General features: G+C 43.0%; 2 protein-coding genes and 2 long non-coding RNA genes across 7 annotated transcripts; 3 read left to right on the top strand and 1 right to left on the bottom strand.

Annotated features, from left to right (window-relative positions):
• Positions 1-115: 115 nt before the first annotated feature.
• LOC135335430 (uncharacterized) lies at positions 116-18,858 on the bottom strand. Its single transcript, XR_010394503.1, has 14 exons — positions 18,681-18,858; positions 18,541-18,597; positions 18,265-18,349; positions 17,894-17,964; positions 17,060-17,124; positions 16,875-16,953; positions 16,413-16,507; positions 16,005-16,065; positions 13,858-13,931; positions 13,548-13,626; positions 11,046-11,138; positions 9,862-10,010; positions 9,660-9,778; positions 116-450 (listed from the first exon to the last, which is right to left on the bottom strand). It is a non-coding gene; the product is annotated as an uncharacterized LOC135335430 (long non-coding RNA).
• On the top strand, positions 3,471-5,952 carry LOC135335432 (uncharacterized). The gene is made up of 5 exons (XR_010394505.1): positions 3,471-4,877; positions 4,992-5,091; positions 5,153-5,253; positions 5,345-5,752; positions 5,807-5,952. It is a non-coding gene; the product is annotated as an uncharacterized LOC135335432 (long non-coding RNA).
• On the top strand, positions 6,268-7,986 carry LOC135335425 (uncharacterized). The gene has a single exon (XM_064530915.1). The coding sequence runs from the start codon at positions 6,418-6,420 to the stop codon at positions 7,528-7,530; it is 1,113 nt and encodes a 370-aa protein (XP_064386985.1). The 5' UTR covers positions 6,268-6,417; the 3' UTR covers positions 7,531-7,986.
• On the top strand, positions 13,363-23,905 carry LOC135335416 (uncharacterized). Of its 4 annotated transcripts, XM_064530899.1 has the most exons (13): positions 13,363-13,617; positions 13,710-13,778; positions 13,866-13,940; positions 15,998-16,042; positions 16,438-16,488; positions 16,891-16,968; positions 17,068-17,133; positions 17,902-17,973; positions 18,269-18,358; positions 18,553-18,606; positions 18,744-18,833; positions 19,570-19,674; positions 19,786-23,905. In XM_064530899.1, exons 1-13 carry the CDS (start codon positions 13,606-13,608, stop codon positions 23,065-23,067), a joined length of 4,089 nt encoding a protein of 1,362 aa, XP_064386969.1. In that variant the 5' UTR covers positions 13,363-13,605; the 3' UTR covers positions 23,068-23,905. The 4 variants fall into 4 exon arrangements, with proteins under 4 accessions (XP_064386969.1, XP_064386973.1, XP_064386971.1 ...); XM_064530903.1 differs by lacking the exons at positions 13,363-13,617; positions 13,710-13,778; positions 13,866-13,940 and adding exons at positions 14,770-15,230; positions 15,324-15,711; XM_064530901.1 differs by lacking the exons at positions 13,363-13,617; positions 13,710-13,778; positions 13,866-13,940 and adding exons at positions 14,770-15,230; positions 15,324-15,889.
• The last annotated feature ends 18 nt before the right edge of the window (positions 23,906-23,923 follow it).

Raw genomic sequence — 23,923 nt, 5'->3', positions numbered from 1 at the left:
GCGGGTAATTTTCGGGGGGCAAAATATTCGTAGTTCAGCAATACTGAGACATTTTGTGGGTAATATTTTCGTGGTTGCTGCTTGGATTGTAGGTAAAGGTAGGCAAGGTCGCTTTATTCGTGGGTAAAATATTCATGGTCAGACCTCCAACCACAAAAACCACGAATATTTTGCCCCACGAAGATTACCAGCTATACGGTATTACCGTTCACAAATAACAATAATTCAATAACGTTATACGAACAATTTAATAGCAGTAAGCACACAAAATCAGTCCATAAATACAATAAAGTGGTGAATATAGACCTAAGGGTGTCACTGTAGAGAGCGCCCACCTTCTGTGCCCGCCCACTCCCCTCGTCCCCTCACTCTCTATCAATCCACTTCCTCTGCCTCTGGGTCCAGTGCTGGTAGGTCAGGTCGTACGCATGCGGGCAGGAGAGACTCCAACTCCAGTGTGTGCATGGGGGTGCATGTGTATGTGTGTGGGTGGGGGGAGGGGGGTAAGTGTGGGGTGGGTGGGGTAGAGTGCATTGCATGCATGTATACAGTGAAGGCCTGTGTATTGAGAGGCTGCCTACACTGCACACCATCACATGGTGCGCCACTGCAAGCATATACCTTTAGTTCTATGGTTGTATCTCCACAGGAAACCAGAGTCAGAGAATTGGATGGTGAACTGAACTAAACATAGAGGTTGTAGATTGACTACCTCGTATAATACTCCCCACACAACAGAATCACTGTTAGTACTTGCACATAATCACACAATTATTAACCCGAGGTGCGCCGTGGTGCCGGTTTTTTTTACAGAGGTGCTTTTTGAAAAAATAGGTGACGCAATTTTTTAGGAGGTGAGTTTTGTAATAATATAGAGGTGTATTTTTTAGACAAGCGGTTTTCAATCAACTCCACCCATCAAATGGTCACGTGACATGACACATGCAAAGCTGTCTCTTTAAGTGAAATATGAGTTCATGGTCATGAAAAGCGCTAGATGATGGAGTGTTTTACTACGCAGATTCTGTATCGTCCTGCCAATGTACAAAACATTGCCATTATTATGTCAAACATACTTAGATCAAACACGTTATATCAACTTGGCACATTACAAACAAGGAAATGTGGTTAGATGATAGGATAGATAGGTGTGGCCTCGCGTCATAATATAATAATTATAAGAAGTCCCTGGCATACTTGTCAACCACATAAAGCATAAATAAAGCCATAATTGACCACACAATATTGTCTTTTCTTCTTTCAGACAGTGTTGTTGACTGGGGAGTAATAGTGACATACACCACTTTATGTGGCCAATATCTTGTCAACAATTCATGTTACTAAAGAAATGGAGGAAGTTTTTATGCCTCGGTGCGCATGCGCAAGCAATGTATACGTTAGTGCCGGTGTTTGTGTGTGTGTAGACTGTTATAGCTGCTCAAGGATCAACAAAGTGCAAGTAAGAGTTTCTATAGGCTTCTAGTCATGTTTTCTTGGATTCGTACTTGTGGATTGGCAAAATAAAGCTTCGTTCTTGAGTTATGCCTAGTTTTTCATGTTTTCTAGTTTTGCTTACTTGGAATGCCATTGCAGCCTTTTCAGAAGAGTCCGTAGTAAAACTTGTTCACCGAGTATTGCTACTCTACTTAGCAGTTAGCTCTGCACTAGAACGCTAGCTATTGGTATAGCTGCAAGAGTGAGAAGAGAGCTGCAAGGCTCTGCTGACTTGCAGCCATTTGAAGCCATTATTTTGTTTAAAATAAGCCTGGCTAGCTGCAAGCTCCCAAGGAGTGGAAATTACACCAATATTTAAGTCTGGAGACAAAAGCCTTATTTCAAACTACAGACCAATCTCCCTTCTATGCTCGATTCTTGAAAGGATTGTAGAAGTATATGCTATTATGATAAGGTGTTTGGGTTCATTGCATGGCCAATCATGGATTCCTGAGAGACCTGCAACCTTGTTTGTCATGCGTTGAAGAGTCCCTAGAAAAAATATGCCAGCATGACACAATATACTTTTTTATCTTAAAAGCATTTGATCGAGTATATACCCCATGAGGAACTTCTCTTCAAACTCAGTATCCTTGGGCCAATATGCTTTTTCCTGGTCTATATCAATGATCTACCTCTTAGCATTAACTTCTCTAGTATTCATATCTTTGCAGATGACACCAAATGCTCTCATCAGATGAAATCAACCTCCGATACAATAGAACTACAATGGCTGAATGATTGGAGCAACAATGGAATCTCTCTTTTAATTCTCAAAAATGTGTGCTGATGAAATTCTCCAAAAATGCTCACTCTTTATGAACTCTTCTTACTTCCTTTCGGGGTGGCCGATCTCACCGAAGGAGAGTCACAGAGTACGGTGACAGTGGTTTAGCAAATAAAATTGCATTATCCTCGAGATAAGAACCGCAAAAGTAGTCATTAAATTCGAGGTAAGGTCGTTTTAAGCCGCGGCTATTTCCTGAGATACAGCCACCTCGAGGGTGACCGGATACAGTAGAAGCTTGTCGCTCCAGACTATAATTATGCACTGATATATATGACATACCTTAAGGTGACATATTTTCGCGTGTATTAATTTCTGCTATTTCTGCGAATGGAGTAAAATCGCAAAAATTAGTACTCGCAAATAATTGGCCGCCCTCTTGTTTAATGTATCCAGATCGACATTCACAAACAATTATACCAGCAAAATGTACAAAACTGTAAAAACGCAAACAAATCTACCTGTTAAAATATGTCACCTTAAGGTAGATCGGAAACTCCAGCCCAGTCGCAAGATTGGAAAACTATTGCGAGATGGCTATTCTCCCAAAGGTATGTATAATAATTAACTTAATACTCAGGAGCACAAAAGAAAATGCGTTTGTCAGCTTGTATACTACTTACAAATGCACATAACAGTTAGAGTAAGTCGCCGAACTCCGTCAGACATCAAAGTGCGCCAGGAAAAAGGGCGTGTAGTGCACGAACAAAACAAGATAGATTCAAACTAATTACACACACTAACAGATGGCTATGGGACTACTATCTAGCGAAAACTTGGATAGGCCAAGTCACTTCCAGTCCGAGCAGTGATCACTTGAAAAAACTACTAAATAATTCGATTTGCGCCAGAACGTACCGATCCCCATTTCTGCCAAACTACACAAACTGACACAAGCTGAGTACAATGTAGATAGAATGCAGTACAGAGTGGAGCAATTCCCAGAATCAGGCGACCCTGCAAAGCGGAGCTACACTCATTTCTTTGTGAGGGTTGTAAAGTGCTGAGTCAGCAATACTCCAGCTATAAGCGCTAATATTATAGCGCTTATAGCTATAGGCCTATAACATAATCTCTGATCTGACCACATGCACACATGAGCCAGAATATTCGAATCTAGAAGAAGACAGAAGATGGCCAATCTTCTACAGGTATTGAACAATGGATCAAGGTATGTTTTACTCCCTAGCAATTTCTATGTGTCATTTTAAATGATGTGTGTGGATTATAAAACATATTAAAAGGCGCCACTGACTCTAATTTTAGCACCATACTGCACTGAACCAAGAATTTTTGCTGCATTAAAATATCGTATAGCGGTTGGTTTTCGTCTTTATATTTTAGCCATGAATGAAGCGACCTTGCCTACCTGCAAGCAGCAACCACGAAAAGATTAACCACTACCATAGTTGATGTAATTACAGTGCCAACAAAATTAATTCCACTTCCGAATCCAAGGGTCGCATCTTTTAGAACCCCCAAAATTCGTTCAGCCAATATGGTGGCGCTTATGTTCTACAGCTAGTATAGACATTTAGAGAAAATGGGTGTGGTCTAGCTCAGTTTTCACTTAGCTAGCTAGAGCTATGCTTTAGGACCTCAAAAATTACGCTGAGTCTTACGTTGAAAGAAACTGGCCTTTGTGATTACCCTGATCTTATCTATAATATGGATGAGTCGGGTTTTCCTTTGAATCTGAAACCTCTCAAAAGTGTTAATTGTCGTGGATCAAAGAACCCATATTGTGTGTCGAGTGGCTCCAAATCTCAAGTATCAATTGCTGCTTGTGTCAGTGCTGCAGGTCAGAGCCTACCTCCATACATAATATGGAGACGAAAAACTCTGTCTCCTGATTTGACCATCGGAGAACTGCCAGGAACTGATTATGGTTTATCGGACAAAGGCTGGATGAACAGTGTTTTATTCCATTCATGGTTCCGAAAGATATTTCTTCGATACGCTCCTGCAAGCCGACCACTCATGCTGTTATTAGACGGCCACAGTTCACACTACTGTACAGATACCATCCAACTGTCTACCGAGAATGAAGTGATCCTATTCACACTACCCCCAAACACAACGCATTTGAGTCAACCATTAGACAAAGGTGTATTTGGGCCTTTTAAAGCCCATTGGAACTAGTGTGCCACGATTACGTAATCAATACATACAACTTTGTTCAACTATTTTCGAAAGCATGGATAGAGTCTATAACTGCATGCCTCTAATATTGCCACAGGATTTGCGATTACAGGCATATACCCACTAGACCGAACAGCAATTTATTTCCCTGGGGCTAGGAAACCTAGGGACAATGTTGTTCCTAATGTGACATTCACACCTTTCAAACGGTATGCTGTTTCTGATAACATGATGTCTTCATCTGATTTACGTCTCCTGGCCTCTCCAACCTTTTGTGTTCCACAACCTCCCAAAGCACTGCGTAACGTAGCTGATCTACCTACACCAAAGCTAAAAACTGTGCCATTGTACACAATTGCTAACCGAGTTATCTCGAGTCATGCTAGTGTAGGCTTGAAGTGTGATGAAACATCTGACCAGGGGAAAAAACAAGCACCAAAGGGAATCACTAAACGTAAGCCAATTTTGTACATGTGTACTTGTTCTGTCATTTTATTTTCATGTGTACATGTACATATACACGTACCGTATGACTGTCACTATTATTTTGTCTTTTTTATATATATAGCCTCTAAGTCTGCCCAAGTGCAATGTTTCGTATGTGGTGTTATTACTTTCAAGCCATGTAATCATTCCGTTCTTTGTGGAATGTGTGCAAAGGTTGCAAGGTCAGCTGAATTATGATGTATTCATTCTATAATTTATTATTATACATTTTTTTATATCCAGAAACCTGTGAAAAGTTTTGCGATACAGTGCCTCATGTGTGATGACTAAAAAACCAGGACGTGTTTTTGCAATTAAACCGTGTGGCCATTCTTTCTGCAGAGGTACAATACAGCTAATAAAAATATAATATACCCGCTGTAAATTACAGAACATAATATTCGTGGAACACTATTACATGTATTTGTTTTGTAGAATGCTCCAAGAGGATGAAGAAATGCTTTGAGTGCAAAGTTCATATTGAATTGACGGTACCTCATTAATAGTGCACTAGCTGTACATGTTTACAGTGTACCTACACGTACTGTATATTATGATCTGCAAATACAGTACAATTAACAACAATGTGCATTTATAGATTATAAGTCTATTGGGTATGATCTCGTGTACATGTACAGTAAGTACGTGTATAGTGATAATGCCGTTTCCCAAGCACACGCACATATAATTATGTCCAGACAACTTGGGTGATATTCAGGGTTTCAACTTAAACATACATGTACATGTACACACGCTTGTTGTATCAACCATGTCCAGAGTCAAAACTGCCCACTAGCCTCCAAGATTTCCAAGCTTCATCAGAGCGTCCGTCCACAGAAACGGGTAAGAGTTTATTTTGGGACATTACACCATGATTTTACATTCCCTCTTTAACAGAGGTAGAGATGCCTGTCAACTTGCGTTTTGAGACTACTGTCAGTAAGGATGAATTTATATACCCACACACACACTCGTTGTACTATCATGCCTGTTGCAGAGTCAGAACTGCCCACGCTCATAAGATTTCCCAGCTTCATCGGAGCGTCCGGCCACAGAAACAGGTGAGAGTTTATTTTCGACATTACATCATAATTTTACATTCCCTCCTTAACAGAGGTTAAGATATCTGTTGGCGGCAATTCATGTTCTCAAGTAAGAAGCAAAGCTAAAGGTATGATAATATTCATCCCTTGTAAATACGTGTACATCCCATTATAAGAAATTGGCTAAATTAATTATGGAAAAATAGTATGCAAGTACATGTGTATGTAACAAAGTGATGTAACGATGAACGCTATAGTAATAGTACTTTGTTATTAGGTACACCCACTTAGTGTGGGTGTACATAGTTGACTTCCTATTATAATGTTGTGCGCATGCGTGTAGATAGTCTTGCCATGTGGAAAATGGACATTAATGATCAAGAGTGATTGAGCTATTTAACAGTGGAGGTACCTGCCGAGACTAACCTTACACAAGGATATTAGCTTTTAGAGCTAAGTAACAAGATGGCAGACGACTCAGAGAGCCTGATCACGGAAATCGTCGAGGAGACGACTGGAGACGAAGGGCTATTGCCAAGTGCTAGACCTCGAGGGAGACTGTACTCGTTGAACTCCTCGAGGCTCCCGACTGATGTCATCAAACGCATAGCCGTGGAGCTGAGGCTACCTGGGACTGCCTCGAGGGCAGACACCTACCCTATGCTGGAGGGCAAGCTGGAAGAGTTGGGACACGAACCAAGGAACGTTCAAGTGAGGCTGGATGAAGACTCCATTGAGCTGATGGATGCTGAAGGAGTGTTTCTGCAGATAGAAGTCCCTGCTGAAGAGGATCCTGCCGAAGAGGATGGACGCGAAGGAGGCGGAGACCTGCGCGCTCAACTAGACGAAGCCTGCTCTCTGAACGAGTGCCTTCAGAGAGAGGTGAGTGAACTTAAGATACGGCTTGCTAAAGCCAACACTAGGGTCAAGGAACTGTGGGGCCAGCAATGTGCATTGTTGGCCGAGTTTGATGAACAATTAGCCGAAGCAGAAGCTAAGATTGAGCATCTTAGGGCTGCTAGTACAGGCAGTCCCCCTAGCATAACCGGAGAAAGAGAAAGAGAATCTCCCACTGTATCGGACATATTTACTGAGCAACCCCGTAGAAGTAACGCCCATAGACGAGGCAAGGCCCCACCAGTGGAACCATTTACTGGGGAGAATGAAGCCATTAGGTTTGACGACTGGCTCCCTTCGCTAGAACGTGCAGCCACGTGGAATGAATGGGCGGAAGGCGATCGCCTACTCCAGTTGGCAGGCCACTTACGAAGTAGAGCCCTGCAGGAGTGGGAGCTAATCAGCGACAGTAATAAGACAACTTACTCACTAGCTGTAAAAACTTTGAAGTGTAGACTGGATCCAGGGAGTAAAACCCTAGCAGCACAGGATTTTCGCCACACGGTCCAGTCAGAAACAGAAAGTGTCGGAGACTTTATACGCAGACTAGAACGGATTTTCCGCATAGCTTATGGGCGGGATGGTATCAATGCAGAGGCCAGAGATGCCCTGTTGTACGATCAACTACATGAGGGGTTGCGTTATGAAAATAATGAGAGCACCAGGCGTATCTGGCGTTGACTCCTATTCAGCTTTATGCATTGCAGCAAAGAGTGAGGAGCGTAGGCTCCAGGAATTGAGGAAGAGGAAACAGTATCAGAAGCCACCCCCCCAGACCTTCCCAGCTAGAGGATATGGGTTTACCAACACCCTCAATGAGAAGAGACGTGATGGTAAGAGCGATAAGCGTACCTGTTTTGTATGTGATCAACCCGGTTATTTTGCCAACAACTGCCCCTCTAGACGCACAGCTAGAGAGCTGAGGTAGAAATCTACCAGGCAGCCAGAAATCAGCCCCGGTGCAGACTATGAGTGGGTTAGAACCTGAGGCATCTGATAGGATGGAGGACATGTTAGAAATGCTTCTCTCTGACTCAGACGGAGAACAGGTTCAACTGGTACACAGGGTAGTAGTGCTAAAGGAGCCACAGTCCAGATTCAAGGAGTCCCAGCAGTAGGTGTGCTAGATAGTGGCTCCGACCTAACCATTATAGGGGCTGAGTTGTTCACGAAAGTAGCACGTCTACATAAACAAGATTTTATACACTGCCACTAGCTTTATTTATCCGCCCTTGCTAGTACTTATGAATCAAACTGTTAACACCTGCAGGTGGTCAATACAAGTAGAAAAGTCACAGCCTACTTCATTGCCATGGGACCATTTCCATGGATATTGAAACCATATTCCGTTTCCGATAAAAGTATGTATTCGGTATTGGACTTAAGAAAACAACATGTGGCTGTGCCACGACAATTCATATCCGGCAAGTTTGGTCGTATCAAATCTTTCTCAGGGCCACCACTTAATGTGTATGCTTTTTCTTACACTTCGACTGCTGGGTGCTCTAACACAGATCACCTAAATCACCAAATCACAGACTGTGTCACTGTACACGCTAACAAAGATGACTGCGTTAACTTTCTCGCACGCTGTCATCCAGAATAAATGAATAATTCTGCGGGCCATTATCATTATCCTGGATACCCTCACCAATTTACACCCCAACAAGATGGAAAGCTTCTTCTAAGTGAACAACAGGATGGAGCAACCTTGACGAGTTGGGGGGGTAGCACTGTTTTGGAATCTGTGCGTGCTGACCATTTACAATCAGATCTTGCCGCACTTGATCTAGTTACAAAGAACGGTTTGTGAGTCGGTCGAACTGTTTCGAGTATACCTCATGTTCCGAGTATACCTCATGTTCCGAATATGAATATATGCCCCTTTACAGGTGGTGGGGACTTCTACATTGAAAAGCTTGGGCAACTAACTAGATCTGGTCGATTAGTAATTCATTTGAAAGATGAGTTTGATGAGGCAGATTGCACGGACAGTCCTCTGGGTGTAGGAGAATATAGAGGACCCAGCAACTTAGTGTTGAAATCAGTAACATCGAAATCTCAACCAGATATCGATTCGCAGCTGAGAGCAAACATGCTGTTATCAGCCACCCACTCATTCTATTCCGCATTGTGGGAGACTCCTCCTCTCCATATCGAAACGTGTTTAGCAAAAACAAAAAAAATTACTTGTTTGGGCATCACATTTGGTGTACATTCGATGATTGTTGTGTATAAACTAATAATAGATTTCGAAAACAACACACTACAGTTTGAAGAGCTATTTCGTCACCCAGACGCACCTTCCTATGCCCACCTCATTAATAATATTGTGCACTCTCTTACGTAGTGCGTAGGGTAAGCACATGGACAGTTGAAGATGAGACAGACGAAGATTAAAGAGTAATACATTCAGAACTTGGAACTATTTATTGCAGATGATTTCTATTACATGCCCTTGCTATAGTGCTCCCAGGCATAAAGCTGGATTTTTGCACCTTTGTCTGTATAATGTCTGTGTCTGTATAATGTCTTTTGCACCTTTGTCTGTATAATGTCTGTGTCTGTATATAATGTCTTTTGCACCTTTGTCTGTATAATGTCTGTGTCTGTATGAACTAGAATTGTGGTACATGTCATACGATGTTGAAGCTTGCGTGTGTGTGTGTGGGGGGGGGAAGCCAGTACATACAGCAAACTGGTTGGGAATAAGCCTAGCTGGCGCCTAAATTATGGTGGTGCTTATGTTCTACAGCTAGCGTAGAGAAATGAGCGTGGTCTTGGTCTAGCTCATGAGATGTGTTATTTACCTTCACAATGGTGAAGTTGCTTGTCTTAATGTCCGCAGTGACGGTGGTATGTCATATCTGTGGGGGGGGGGTCTCAGATGCATCACCTGATTAGTGATGTGTAGCTCGTTCCGAACAGTCTGTGGGGGGTAGGTTATATAGTGACAGCTGATCCACACTCAGAAAAAATATAAAATGCTATAAATGTGTAGGAGGTGTGTACCTCAAGTTGTGGAGTGCCCCCTAGTTTGATAGTGGTGAGGGGTATGGTGTCCATAGAGGTGTCGACCCCGCTCCCTTCTGACGAGACCCCACACAAGCACTGTCCACGCAGTAATGGACAGGTGGAGACTTGATGAGACGCTCCTCAATCTGTACAATAGGGGAGGAGGGCACATTGTCAGAGAAACCAATATCTGAGCACATCATTATGCCCCAGTGCGCATGCGCAAGCGAGCTATACGGTAGTGTGTCCATGTGTGTGTGTGTAGACTGCTACAGCTCAATATTATTAGTTTAGGAATTGAACATGCTCTCAAAAATGCTACTAAATAGGTGTGAGGCTCTACTACCTTCATTAGCCTTCATTATGACTAATCACAGAACTTAGTCACTCAACTACACTGTGTACAGTATATTAGCTATGAGCCTGTGACAGTACATTAGCTATGAGCCTGTGTGTGTGTGGGGGGGAGGTTGAGTACAGTATATTAGCTATGAGCCTGGTGTGTGTGGGGGGGGGAGGTTGTGTACAGTATATTAGCTATGAGCCTGTGTGTGTGGGGGGGGGGGGGGAGGTTGTGTACAGTACATTAGCTATAAGCCTGTGTGAATGTGGGGGGAGGTTGTGTACAGTATATTGTATTAGCTATGAGCCTGTGTGTGGGGGGGGGAAGGTTGTGTACAGTATATTAGCCATGAGTGTGTGTGTGTGGGGGGGGGGGAGGTTGTGTACAGTACATTATCTATGAGCCTGTGTGTGGGGGGGGAAGGTTGTGTACAGTATATTAGCCATGAGTGTGTGTGTGTGTGGGGGGGGGGGTTATGTACAGTATCTATGAGCCTGTGTGTGTGTGGGGGGGGGGTGTGTGTACAGTATTAGCTATAAGCCTGTGTGGGGGGGGGGAGGTTGTGTACAGTATATTAGCTATGAGCCTGTGTGTGTGGGGGGAAGGTTGTGTACAGTATATTAGCCATGAGTGTGTGTGTGTGTGTGGGGAGGGGGAGGTTGTGTAAAGTATCTATGAGCCTGTGTGTGTGTGGGGGGGGAGGTTGTGTACAGTATATATATTAGCTATAAGCCTGTGTGTGGGGGGGGAGGTTGTGTACAGTATATTAGCTATGAGCCTGTGTGGGGGGAAGGTTGTGTATGTGTTGGGGGGGGGAAGTTGTGTACAGTATGCACACCTTGCACGTAGGGGTGGTCCCAATATCGTCTCCTGCATAATCGAGTGATCCCTGTGGCTAGCCGTCAGTCGTGTCTAAGGCGGGTGCCCTCAGCTGGGGGGGGGGGATATTTAGCAACACAGTTCAATATGTACAGTACATTAGGTATAAAAAATATATAAGTATAAAAATAGCTAACCACACATTACAGGGAAGTTTATGCTAAGTCCTGGTAGGTCTTGGATAAACAAGATAGATCTTGAATAGAAATTGAGCAATAATTTAGAACCACAATGTACCTGTGCTGGACATGATGAAGCATGATGTATGATATAAAAATAGTAAGGGGGCTGCATGGTCATACTAACCACAGAAACCACAGAGCTCAGCTATAAAGGTTACACAGAACAGGAAGCGAGCTATACGGTAGTGTGTCCGTGTGTGTGTATGTAGACTGCTACAGCCGCTCAAGGATCAATGAAGTGCAGTTTCTATAGGCTTCTAATCATGTTTTCTTGGATTTCAATTCGTGGATTTATAAAATAAAGCTTCATTCTCGAGTTATGGCTAGTTTTGCTCACTTCGAGTGCCATTGCAGCCTTTTCAGAAGAGTTCGTAGCAAAACCTGTTCACTGAGTGTTGCTACTCTACACTGTGTACAGTATATTAGCTATGAGCCTGTGTACAGTACATTAGCTATGAGCCTGTGTGTGTGGGGGGGGGGAGGTTGTGTACAGTACATTAGCTATGAGCCTGTGTGTGTGGGGGGGGGAGGTTGAGTACAGTATATTAGCTATGAGCCTGTGTGTGTGGGAGGTGGGAGGTTGTGTACAGTATATTAGCTATGAGCCTGTGTGTGTGGGGGGGGGGGAGGTTGTGTACAGTGCATTAGCTATGAGCCTGTGTGTGGGGGGGGGGAGGTTGTGTACAGTACATTAGCTATAAGCCTGTGTGAGTGTGGGGGGAGGTTGTGTACAGTACATTAGCTATAAGCCTGTGTGAGTGTGGGGGGAGGTTGTGTACAGTGTATTAGCTATGAGCCTGTGTGTGTGGGGGGAAGGTTGTGCACAGTATATTAGCCATGAGTGTGTGTGTGTGGGGGGAAGGTTGTGTACAGTATATTAGCCATGAGTGTGTGTGTGTGTGGGGGGGGGGAGGTTGTGTACAGTACATTATCTATGAGCCTGTGTGTGTGGGGGGGGGGAAGGTTGTGTACAGTATATTAGCCATGAGTGTGTGTGTGTGGGGGGGGAGGTTGTGTACAGTGTAGCCTGTACGTGTGTGTGGGGGGGGGGAGGTTGTGTACAGTATATTAGCTATAAGCCTGTATACAGTATATTAGCTATGAGCCTGTGTGTGTGGGGGGGGGGGAGTTGTATACACTACATTAGCTATAAGCCTGTGTGTGTGTGTTGGGGGGGGGGGGAAGAAGTTGTGTACAGTATGCACACCTTGCACATAGGGGTGGTCCCATTAGGTATAAGCCTGTGTGTGTGTGGGGGGGGGGGGGCTATGTATAGTATATTAGGTATAAGCCTGCATGTACATACATGTAGGAGGTGAACTTGCAAACTGGTTGGTATGATATCACAACCTAAAAATAGCTAACCACACATTACAGGGAAGTTTATGCTAAGTCCTGGTACTGCCCTTTGCAGCTCACTAGGAAGTTTAGTAAATTGCACTTGAGATAAGTGTAACAGTTTACATAAGTAAACCACAATACTATAGAGCCCTCTAAGGGACCGAGTTTGGAATAGACCAGATCTTTATGTTTTGTTGTTGTAGTTTTTCACGCTATTTGTTGTAGCTCACGTAAACTCACGTGAAGTTTTGGCAAATAGTATTACTGCAAAAAACCACTGTATAACAGTTTACAGCTAAACCACAACTTGGCCAAATCTCTATCTATAAGTACTAAGTTTGGGCTGTAGGAGTAGCTTGATTATGACATAACTGCCTGTTCGTCTAGCTATTTTTTATTGGCTGAGAAACAGCCTGCTACTGAACCAGTCTCCAATTCTCTGCCACAATGACACAGTACGCCCTCTTGATAAGGATTAGTTTTTCATGGTTACCCAACTATAGTAGTTTATGCTGAAAACTGTACTAAGGTATATACTTAATATCCACATAAAGATCTGAATCTTCTGTTCCAAAATTTATACTTTGTCCCTTGTTCTATAGTATTGTGGTTTACTTGTGTAAACTGTTACACTTATCTCAAGTGGTTTTTTGCAATTTACTATTTGCTCCAAACTTCCAAGTGAGCTGCAAAGGGCAGTAGGTCTTAAATAAACAAGATAGATCTTGAATAGAAATTGAGCAATAATTTAGAACCACAATGTACCTGTGCTGGACATGATGAAGCATGATGTATGATAAAAATAGTAAAGGGTGCTGGACATGATGAAGCAAGATGTATGATAAAAATAGTAAGGGGCTGCATGGTCATACTAACCACAGAAACCACAGAGCTCAGCTATAAAGGTTACACAGAACAGGAAGCTATTCACATCTCACCAAGCTGTATCAGAGAGCAAGATTTCAGTGCAAAGCAAGATTTCACAGTGCAATCAGCATGGACGAAGAGGTTTGTACCCTGTACAATAGAGTGGCATGTGAACACATTATTTTGTCACAACAAGTATACATAATGTACACTTTCCGATAATTATTACACAGAAACTTGAAGAACAGGCCAGGCTGCCAGAGTACGACTCGGCCTCTACTCCAATGATGCGAGAGATACAGGTGAGAAATGATTGTACATGTATGTATATGCTAGCAAATACCAAATATACACCCATAATAATTGCAATGACTCGCTCACCTTCACAGGAGGAGAGTGCCTTTGACCTGTCGCAGAGTCCTAACCACAGCCTCACTCCAGAGGAGGAATCTTACCTGAAACAGGTAAGCAATCACAGTACGAAACTCATGTGCATCTTTGTAGGATTGCAGAAGTTTAACACTATTTGTATGCTCTCAATCGGAGGGTTGCATGCATACATGTAATGAACAATAAACTCGGTCTAGTGTCCCCAGTTGCTCTTTAAAATGGAATGGTAGGTCGAAAAATAGGCCTGGGGTACCTGGGGGCGTGGTTGAAATTCGTTTCCAAGGTAAACTAGGCAATTGTAGTTCCTGAAGGTGCCACACATCGGTAACGTGTACTACTGTAGGTTTAACCGTTTTGGCACCATACGAAGCGTAGAAATTTACCGTACCGTACGATTGCACGTTTTGTTGCACTTTCGATTAAAAACTGTTGAGCGACAATACATGTAGAACGCTTATGTCAGTTCTGTACCGATCCTTGTACAGTAGCCGCTCTCAAATAGTAGCCTCAGTGAACGTTGAGGCTGCACGTGGCAGCCATATTAATACTAGCTAGGTAGAAGCTTGTTAGTGCTTTACAAAAACTTTCTTGTGGCAGAGTTTGAGTTTGTGCAGGTGAAAAGAGCAACTTGAAGGTGCTGGAATGTTTTATAGGCCAGCGTATTAATCGCCTCTCTCGAATTGTAGAATTGTAGCCTCTTTTACGCATACCGTATATGCTCGATCAGAGGCCGCTCTTGTATAAAGGCCGCACTCAAATAGTAGCCTCCCTTGCTAGCAAAATGAAACATTTAGTAGCCGCTCTCAAATAGTAGCCTCAGTGAACTTTGACTCTAGCATTTCTGCATGTGGCAGCCAAAAAATTATTACTAGCAGCTAGCTACATGTACGTAGCTACAAGTTAGCCTCGTTCCCAGGCCTTACTTTTTCTTGCTGTTGTCACTGTTCATCCATAAATCATAGAAAGACATAGTGAGGCAGCAAAGAAAGAAATGGGCATACAGTTAAGAAAAAGTAAGGCCTGGTTTGGGAAATCGCGTGATCCACAAGGATTTTTATGAACGTGGGCGATATGTAGCCCACAATCGTGACATAAGATATTCTCCCACGCATTCAGAGTTTTAATAAGACTGTACTGAGACAACCACCAAGCTGTGCTGCAAGTCAGATCAGAGAACCAGCGTGGCCAGCTCTGGCCGGTGGCAGTAGCTACCTGCTATATGATAATGATGACTAAGCTATTCTTGATCTAACCTGTATAGACTATAGCATGTAGAAAGACACAAGAAAAGGTGATAGTCTGATAGAATAGGATAGAATCTGAACACACAATCTAGACTAGTAGATCATCTAGCTAAGCCTAAGGTATAGCTAGCTCTAGTGCTTGCAAACTTCCATAGAATAGGATAGAATCTGAACACACAATCTAGACTAGTAGATCATCTAGCTAAGCCTAAGGTATAGCTAGCTCTAGTGCTTGCAAACTTCCAGTTCCAAGTCCATGTCCAGCTTGCTGCAGGCAAAGTTTTATTAGTCATAGATCTCTGCGTGGGCAGTCCAACATCTCTAGCTCAGCATGCCCACACTCATTTTCACCCTTCTACCACCCTTCTACCCTCACGCGACTTCCCGATACAGGCTCTCCTTTTTCCTAACTTTACGTCTATTTCTTTCTTTATTCCTCCAATTAATACCGTATTTTATCTCATTGAACGATTAATACAGTATTTTATCTTATTGAACGATTGTGATAAAGAACAGAAAAAGGAGAGCCTGTGTAGAGGCTAGCTACAAGTAGCAGCTTGTTAGTGCTGACTTTCTCATGGCAGAGTTCAAGTTTATGCAGGTGAAAACAACTTTAGATGACAAACTAAATTATCTGGAGCTAATAAACGCCGCTCTTGAACAGTGGCCTCTCTTGAATTGTAGCCTCCTCTTCCAGCAAAATGAAACATTTAGTAGCCGCGGCTCCTGATCAAGCATATACGGTATACAGTATGTACAACAAGGAAATAAAACGCATGGTGCGTTGTTTTATTTCCCCATTCACAGGTTCCTTAATCAGTATCATCAGTCTATGTGAATCCTATAATTATATATAACTGAGCTTAGAAAAATATGCTACATTATAGGACTCACCTCTCACCCCAACAACCGAGCCATCCAGCCCATATCAGGTTTGTACATGTACGTCTGCTGTCTGCATGATTAAACACAATTTGTCGCTATATAATTATATTTGAGCTATATACATGTAATTAGACACTAGTTGATAAGATATACGTGGGAAGTACATGGGAAAAGTGCCTCAGAGCAGTAGTATCTAGACACTGTGTGTCCATGTGGATTTAGAAGCCCTTTATTTACTTTGTCGTATCGGACACGTTACAGTCGGACACGTTACAGCATAGATACTCAGGATGTCATACAGGGGAGGGGGAAAGGGGCCCCTTTGGCTCCAAATTTGCATGTCCATAGCTGGCAATCGAAAATACAATTGACCGTTTTTTAGCTACATGTAGCAAAAGCATGCCTTGTGAATCCTACCTATATATATTTTATTGCATTATAGGACATTGATGACACCGAGCCATCCAGCTTCTGCCGTCAAGACCCATATCAGGTGTGTATGTCCTTACATCCTGCATGACATAATTTGTCGCTATAAATATATAGTACGTACACTATTTTGCTTTTATAAGAGTGCTTGGTGCTTGCTATGGACATCATGTAATTATTTTGTTGGGCACATTCACCACAAACAACAATTAGCATACACGTAGATAGTGTGGAGAGGAATTGGAAACGAATTAATCAGTCAAACTTATGTGAATCGATCCTACCTATATATAATTGAGCGCTTTATTACATTATAGGACATTGATAACTCACGCAAAAACGTTTCAAAAGGCATTCCCGCAAACATTTACACCCTTGAAATATACGGTATATACATTGTAATATTATATGCATTGTAATAGCTAGAGTGGTTATAATTATTATACTTACGAGATACTAACTACAGGAGTACTCTGAACAGGCCAGGCTGCAAGAGTCCGACTCCACCCCTACTCCAAAGAAGAGATGTCTGCGAGAGATACAGGTGAGTGATGGTTACAACAAAGCACAACCACAGTGTACGCATGTAGTATGCTAGAATACACCCACACTAATTGCAATTACTAATTAATCACCTTCACAGGAGGAGGGTCGGTCGCAGAGTTCTAACCACAACCTCAGTTCAGAGGAGGATTCTGACCTGAAACAGGTAAATTATGCAATCAGGGTATAAAAGTCTTGTGCAGTATATGCTTGATCAGAGGCTGCTGGCTACTAAATGTTTCATTTTGCTGGCAGAGTAAGCTACCGTAAACGTTGAAATTTTCGACGCATCAAAATTTCGCACTTTCTGCACTAGGCCCACAATTCTTAAATTTCGTGCGCATAAATTTTCGTCCGTTATATTAACATAGGTGTGGCTACCACGTACACGTACACCCACGTATATATTTAATTTCGTGCGTTGAGTCCAAGGACAAAAAAACGAAATTAAACACCCGTCGAAAATTTCAACGTTTACGGTATACAATTCGAGAGAGGCGTTTACTAACACCTCAACCCTTTACAATTCAAATTGAATCAATCTTTCAGTCCTAACCCTGTAGCACACACAACTATTATACATGTACATGTACTAGGGATTAACGTCACAGCATTTGTTGGTATGTACTTGGTCATCGTAAGTAATTTTCACCTGCACAAACTCAAATTCTGCCATGAGAAAATCTTTCATAAAAGCACTATACGTATATACCTCATGTAGCCTCAAATTTAACTGAGGTTATACGAGTAGCTCTATTGCACTGAATATGGGCTGTTTTATTTGAGGGCATCAGATTTTACAGAGAGGTAGTAGAAGGACTGTAGATACTTATAATTATATTGATTTCCCCGCCTGTCACATATACGGTATACATAGAAATTTAAAACGGATCGTACATGTCATGTAATTGCAAGGACTTACTCACCTTCACAGGAGAGTGCCTTCGACCCGTGGCCGAGTTCTAACCACAGCCTCAGTTCAGAGGAGGATTCTGACCTGAAACAGGTAAATAAATCACAGTATGAAAGTTACGTGCATCTTTACAGAAAATTAGAACGAATCGTATTCCACGTACATGTCATGTGATTGCAATGACTTACTCAATTAATAGGAGCATGTTTTACACATAGACATGCCCAGATACAATCTATCTCAGGCCTATTTCTCAAAAAATTGGCTTGGCGACGAGACTATAATTATACAGGTCTAGACTTAAAGATAATGTGGTTATGCACACATTGGCAACGTGTACTAGTGTAGTACGTACGTATGCTATCGAATAGTGCAATGTGTTACCCAGGAGGAGAGTGCCTTTGACCTCCTGTCGCAGAGTCCTACCCACAGCCTCACTCCATATGAAGATTCAGATGAAGATTCTTGCCTGAAACAGGTGCAAGAACATTTGTAATCACAGTATGAAACTCAAGTGTATCTTTGTAGGATTACAAATACATATACACAACAGGGTTGCATATAATTGTACAGACAATAATTATGTAATATAATTATGTTGTTGTATAGGGTAATCCTAAACTAATCAGCAAACACCATACATGTACATGCAACCATTACTTTGACTTTCAGGAGGAGGAAATTGACGACAGCCTCTCTCAAAAAGACGCCACTGATCTGGAGAAGGTAAACAACACAAGCTGAGTAAACGATCCTATTATATATAATATTATACACATTTACTACGTGTATGTACTCACATAGATAAATGCAGCACATCATGTACAGTCCAGGCAAATTTGATGTTATTCACTCTTGCTTAGGAGCAACAGGAGTCCGATTTACAATCAACTCCAAGACAAAGCATTCAAGTCACACCCAAACCAAGCCTGCACAAAATGCAGGGAGCAGAGGTAAGATAACGCCAGATATAATTAAACAACAAATCATACTGTAGAAACTGGCTTAGTCAGGGTGATATACAGGATTTTGAAGTACATGTAGGAGGGGGAAATGTGGCGGTGCGCAAAGTGCACCGTCGCCTAAGAAGATCTGGGGGAATGCTCCCTCAGAATTTTTTGGGTAAATTCTGGTGGGTTTTGGGGTTGCCTTTCGTATTTTAAATGGGGGGTCCGATTCTAAATGGATGGGTGTTAAAATTGAGTTTATATTTTTCTATGTGCATGAGTCAGCAAAACATACCATGTGCTCTTAGACCTTGACCTATAATTTAGATATGGACTATTTAATTGTCTCGTAAGAGATCACGTAGATGACAGTGACAGTGACAGTGCTAGTATTTTTGTCCATATATACAATCATACATCTAAATGTATGATAGAAAGGGGAAAAATGGAGCCAGGGGGATATCCTCCCTTCCCCGCTGTATGGCACCCTGGGCTTACTCGAATATAAGAGTTAGGGTTAGGGTTAGATAGAGTGTTGCTACTCTAGTTACTTCTGCACTTTAACTGCACTGTTTTATGAGAGCAGCAGCCATTAATTTATATAGACATCCTTTTTAGCAACAATTATGCATGCTAGCAGATTTACCAGTGTACGCCAATATAAAGCAACGTGCCAGCTACATGTATAATTATACATATATAAAAGCACCATATAAACACGTATATGTACATTACCTCTCAGGGATGCGCAAACACGGGACCGGAAAGGCTCACAGAACCGTATAGCTCAAAACCTGTGTATACACCAAAAAGAACACGTCAGTATACACGTCAGTATGAAACAAAGGTAAGCAAATGCATAGGCCACGCAAAGGGCTAGTCGACCAACAATGGGACACCTTTTTTATGACACATTTTTAAGTACACTTACTATTCTTCTATATGTACTTTCAATCAGGTATTGATGACTTCAACCGATACCGATACCGATACCGGGTCAGACAGAGAATCGGAGTACTTTCCAACACCACTACGACAGTTTAAAATCAAGCTGCCCGCTTTACCAGATATTCCAAACAATTGCACAATCGCAGAGATGCGACAGGTGGACAGCTTCATTCAAAAGGTCAGCAGAGGCTGCAAAAGAACGGGCTGCCGTGGAGGGCTTATTCCTGTTGAAGCGAGAACTCAGCAAATGGGAGGAGCGGCACGAATAATCTATAGATGCAAGAGATGCTCAAAGTATTATACTTTTGACAGTGCCATTCTTCCGGATCACCCCACAACCAGACAGAGCAAACTCAGCAGGGCACTACAGGTGGCCTTCATTACAGCAGGATGCACACATGCAACATACAGGAAGGTGCTTGATATCCTTGGCATGGCGGCAGTGTCCTTTCCGACATTTATGCAAACTATAAGGGATATGCACCCTGTAGTGGAGGAAATGGTCGAGGAAATGTGCTCAAGAGAGAAAGAAAGAATGAAAAACATGAGCCAGGAACAACTCGGATCATGGACACGAGCTGTTACTACTGCCGATGGTGTCTGGCACACGCGTGGTTTCTTTAGCAAAAATTCCACATTCACCATACGAAACTACTTCAACGGAGCACTGCTATATTTTATACATCTGTGCCAAAAAGGCCGAGACCACATCATCGAAGAACCGCTGTACAAAGGCACATCTAAGTCAACTGAAGGGTACAGTGCAACACAATTGATGAATGTGGCACGCACAGAGGGTTTGAACATTGAAGTCCACTGGCAAGATGGCGACTCTTCTTCGAGCAAACGTGTCTTAGAAGTGTTTCCCGGTGCCAAAATCATGTTGTGCGGAGGTCATGCTGCAAAGTCTCACCTCAAGCTACTGATGGTTCGAGGCAAGCAAAAGAAGTTCACTGCCGCACTACAAGACAGGGAGAAAAAATTTTTTCCAGAAGTTGTTAATGTCGAGTGTCACTGCAAATCCAAAAATTGTAAGGCAGGATGCGGATGTCTGACAGACGTGTTCTGCCAGCGTTCGAGAAATAGCTTCTCCACCATACTGTCGACCTGCGAGTCTGCCTCTGACTTCTCAAGACGACTCAGTCATCTAACACACCACGTACAGGATGAGCACCAATGGGAGGAAGAACAAACATGTGAAAAACACTATCTAACCACCTGTAAAGAATGCGAGTTCGAATCTGACGGAGTGGTTGCTCGACAGTGTGACTTTCACCCCCTTACACTATGTAACTGCGGCGAGTGTGCCGATAAAAATCACCACGAGTGTGAAGGGAAACTGTATCGTACGAAAGAGGTATTACGTTGCCCCTTTCACCTACTAGCATACAAAATTGAGTGCCTGACGAGAACAAAAATGGCCGACAAGCTAGTCCACCCCATCCTGAAGCGTGGCCACTCCAATTGGCTCGAGAGTTCACACAGTGTTCTGATACGATTTAGACAAAAGCACGTATTCTTAGAGAGGCTCCATTACATTGTCTCAACCAACCTCGGCCTATTGCAAGCCAACATGACACACGAGTATCAACAACAGGGGGCTGACTATCACTGGAAAACCGAGCTCTACAAAAAACTGAATCTACCATTGTACGAAGGTGTACAAGAGGTGTTGTCCAAGCAAAATCAACAGAGGAAGAAAGTACTTGACGGAGTCAAAACAGAAAAGACCAAAAAACGACGAGTGCAGCTGAAGAAGCTAAGAGTGATAGATCGACAGCAACGCATTCTCTGGACAGACCAACATGGACGTGACACATACGGCACTCCTGATGGTGATGACTCAGACATAGAGTGTTACGACGGTGTCCCAGACGAGCATGATGTTGTCACTACTGATAGTGATGACTCAGACGTAGAGTGTTACGATGGTGTCCCAGATGAGCATAATTTTGTCACTTCTGATGGTGATGCACATAGTGACCATGAGATTCCAGACGAGCATGTCAGTGAATGCAATTGCAATACTTTGACAACAGCTCACAAACACATCAGCGAACCACACATCAACGATCGAACCAATGCAGCGCAACCCGAACCACAACCCGAACCACAAATCAACGATCGAACCAATGCAACACAACCCCACATCAACGAACCGCCATCGGGTGTGAACACAGATTGTGGTAATCTACTTGGCAGTAATCTAGACAAGACGGACAGGCTAGAGGTTGGCATGTACGTTTATCTTCACAGCAGTCGTTTTGGAGAGCAACACCTTCTCTGTCGGATTGCTAAAAAAGTAGGCAATCTTTTTCGGTTGTATTGTGGCGGTGGTATTCTTAACGCAAGCTATTCCCCAGAAGTGTTGACAATTTCTTTGAGTGACAGTAACCACAGCCTTTCACTAGGGAATTGGCGCACTTCTCCAAAAATCTCTTTGGCTGCTGCCGCCCTTGAAGCTGCCTGCCTTGCTAAGTGCAAGTGTGTCATTCCCAAACCTGTCGTTGTAGACATTTCCGAAGATGATGGCCCTACCACAGCTGCTACAAGTGAAAAAGTATGGATGGAGAACTGTTTATACAAATTAACCATCGCAGAAAAGGAAGAGGTAGTATCTTCTTGTGGTTGGCTCAATGACAGGGTCATCACTGCTGCTCAGCTATTAATGCTACAGCACTCTCCTTTGATGGAGGGATTGCAACCACCTACGCTTGCACAGCGTCAGGCCTTCGATTGTCACAAGGATCAGATCTTTGTGCAAATTATCATTGTTGGTAACAGTCACTGGTGTGTTGTATCGAATGTGGGCTGTGACGAAGGTACGGTGAATGTGTATGACACGATATTTGCTAGACCTTCGAATATCACCGTACGGGTTGTATGTAGCCTTGTCTCCTGTTCAACGCCCACACTATCCATCAATATGATGGATGTTCAGAGGCAGTCAAATGGATCAGACTGTGGTGTGCTTGCGATTGCTATCGCTTTCGAACTCTGCTGCCATAGAGATCCATGTATCCAGAAATTTGGCAACACAGTTTCTATTCGATCTCATCTTGCCAGGTGCCTTGAAGACTGCAAGCTTACCACATTTAGCACAGGAATTCGTAGGTGCCGAAACAGGGTTAAATTTTCAAAGCAGGTTGAAATTGCTTGTTTATGTCGAGAACCCAAAGATAAACAATCGATGGTGAAGTGCAAAAACTGTAAAGCCTGGTTCCATAAGCACTGTTGCAGGGAAACCACACAAGTTGTAGTTCCCTGGGCCTGTACATTTTGTAGAAACTAATTGCTGTTGTTTTTTCCATTATTACTAGAATATCGTTATAGATAATGTGGTTAAATTTTGCTATGAGGATTTAGCTACTATGGAATGCACTGAATCCCCTGAAGTGTAAGTGCGGTTACAATAACAGGGCTAATATGACGTTGAGCAATCTGATAGGCTGCAATGCTCGTTGCAGCTGAGACGAGTGACTGATAGACAGTTTGCCAGTCCCTCGCGCTACGCGAGGGGCTGTCGCCGCCAGTCTAGGTCAAACTAGCCATAACTCGAGCTACATAACTTTACTGTAGACTGGCGGCGACAGCCGCCCGAGCGCGAGCGACTGGCAAACTGCCTATCAGTCACTCGTCTCAGCGGAAGTGTAATAGATTGTATGACACTACTAAACATGAATATTATTATAGATAATACGGTTATATTTTGCTATGAGATTTAGCTGCTATGGAATGCACTGAATCCCCTGAAGTGTATGTGCTGTTAAAATTACGGGCTAATATGACGTTGAGCAATCTGATAGGCTGCAATGCTCGTTGCAGCTGAGACGAGTGACTGATAGGCAGTTTGCCAGTCCCTCGCGCTACGCACGCACAAAGTTGCCTACAACCATTATAGGCAACGAATTGGTCTCTTGCTTTCATATCATTCAAGGATGGTGTAACATTGTACCATTCTCTAATTACCCCACCCCAACTTTCAGGTGTCTGGTCGTCCCCTGTGCTCAAAGGAGAGAGACCTCCTCCCTGTAGTAGCTTCACCTTCACTATGGTGGACCAGCACAGGGCAGTCCTCTTTGGAGGGAAACAACCTGGCCGTGGTGGTAGGGTCAATGATGTCTACCTGTTTGACTTCAGGACCATGG

This window comes from Halichondria panicea, chromosome 4 (genome assembly GCF_963675165.1).
Source record: "Halichondria panicea chromosome 4, odHalPani1.1, whole genome shotgun sequence".
Classification (NCBI taxonomy): domain Eukaryota; kingdom Metazoa; phylum Porifera; class Demospongiae; order Suberitida; family Halichondriidae; genus Halichondria; species Halichondria panicea.
Note: the sequence above shows the minus strand (reverse complement) of the source record. Positions and strands in the feature narration are given on the sequence as shown.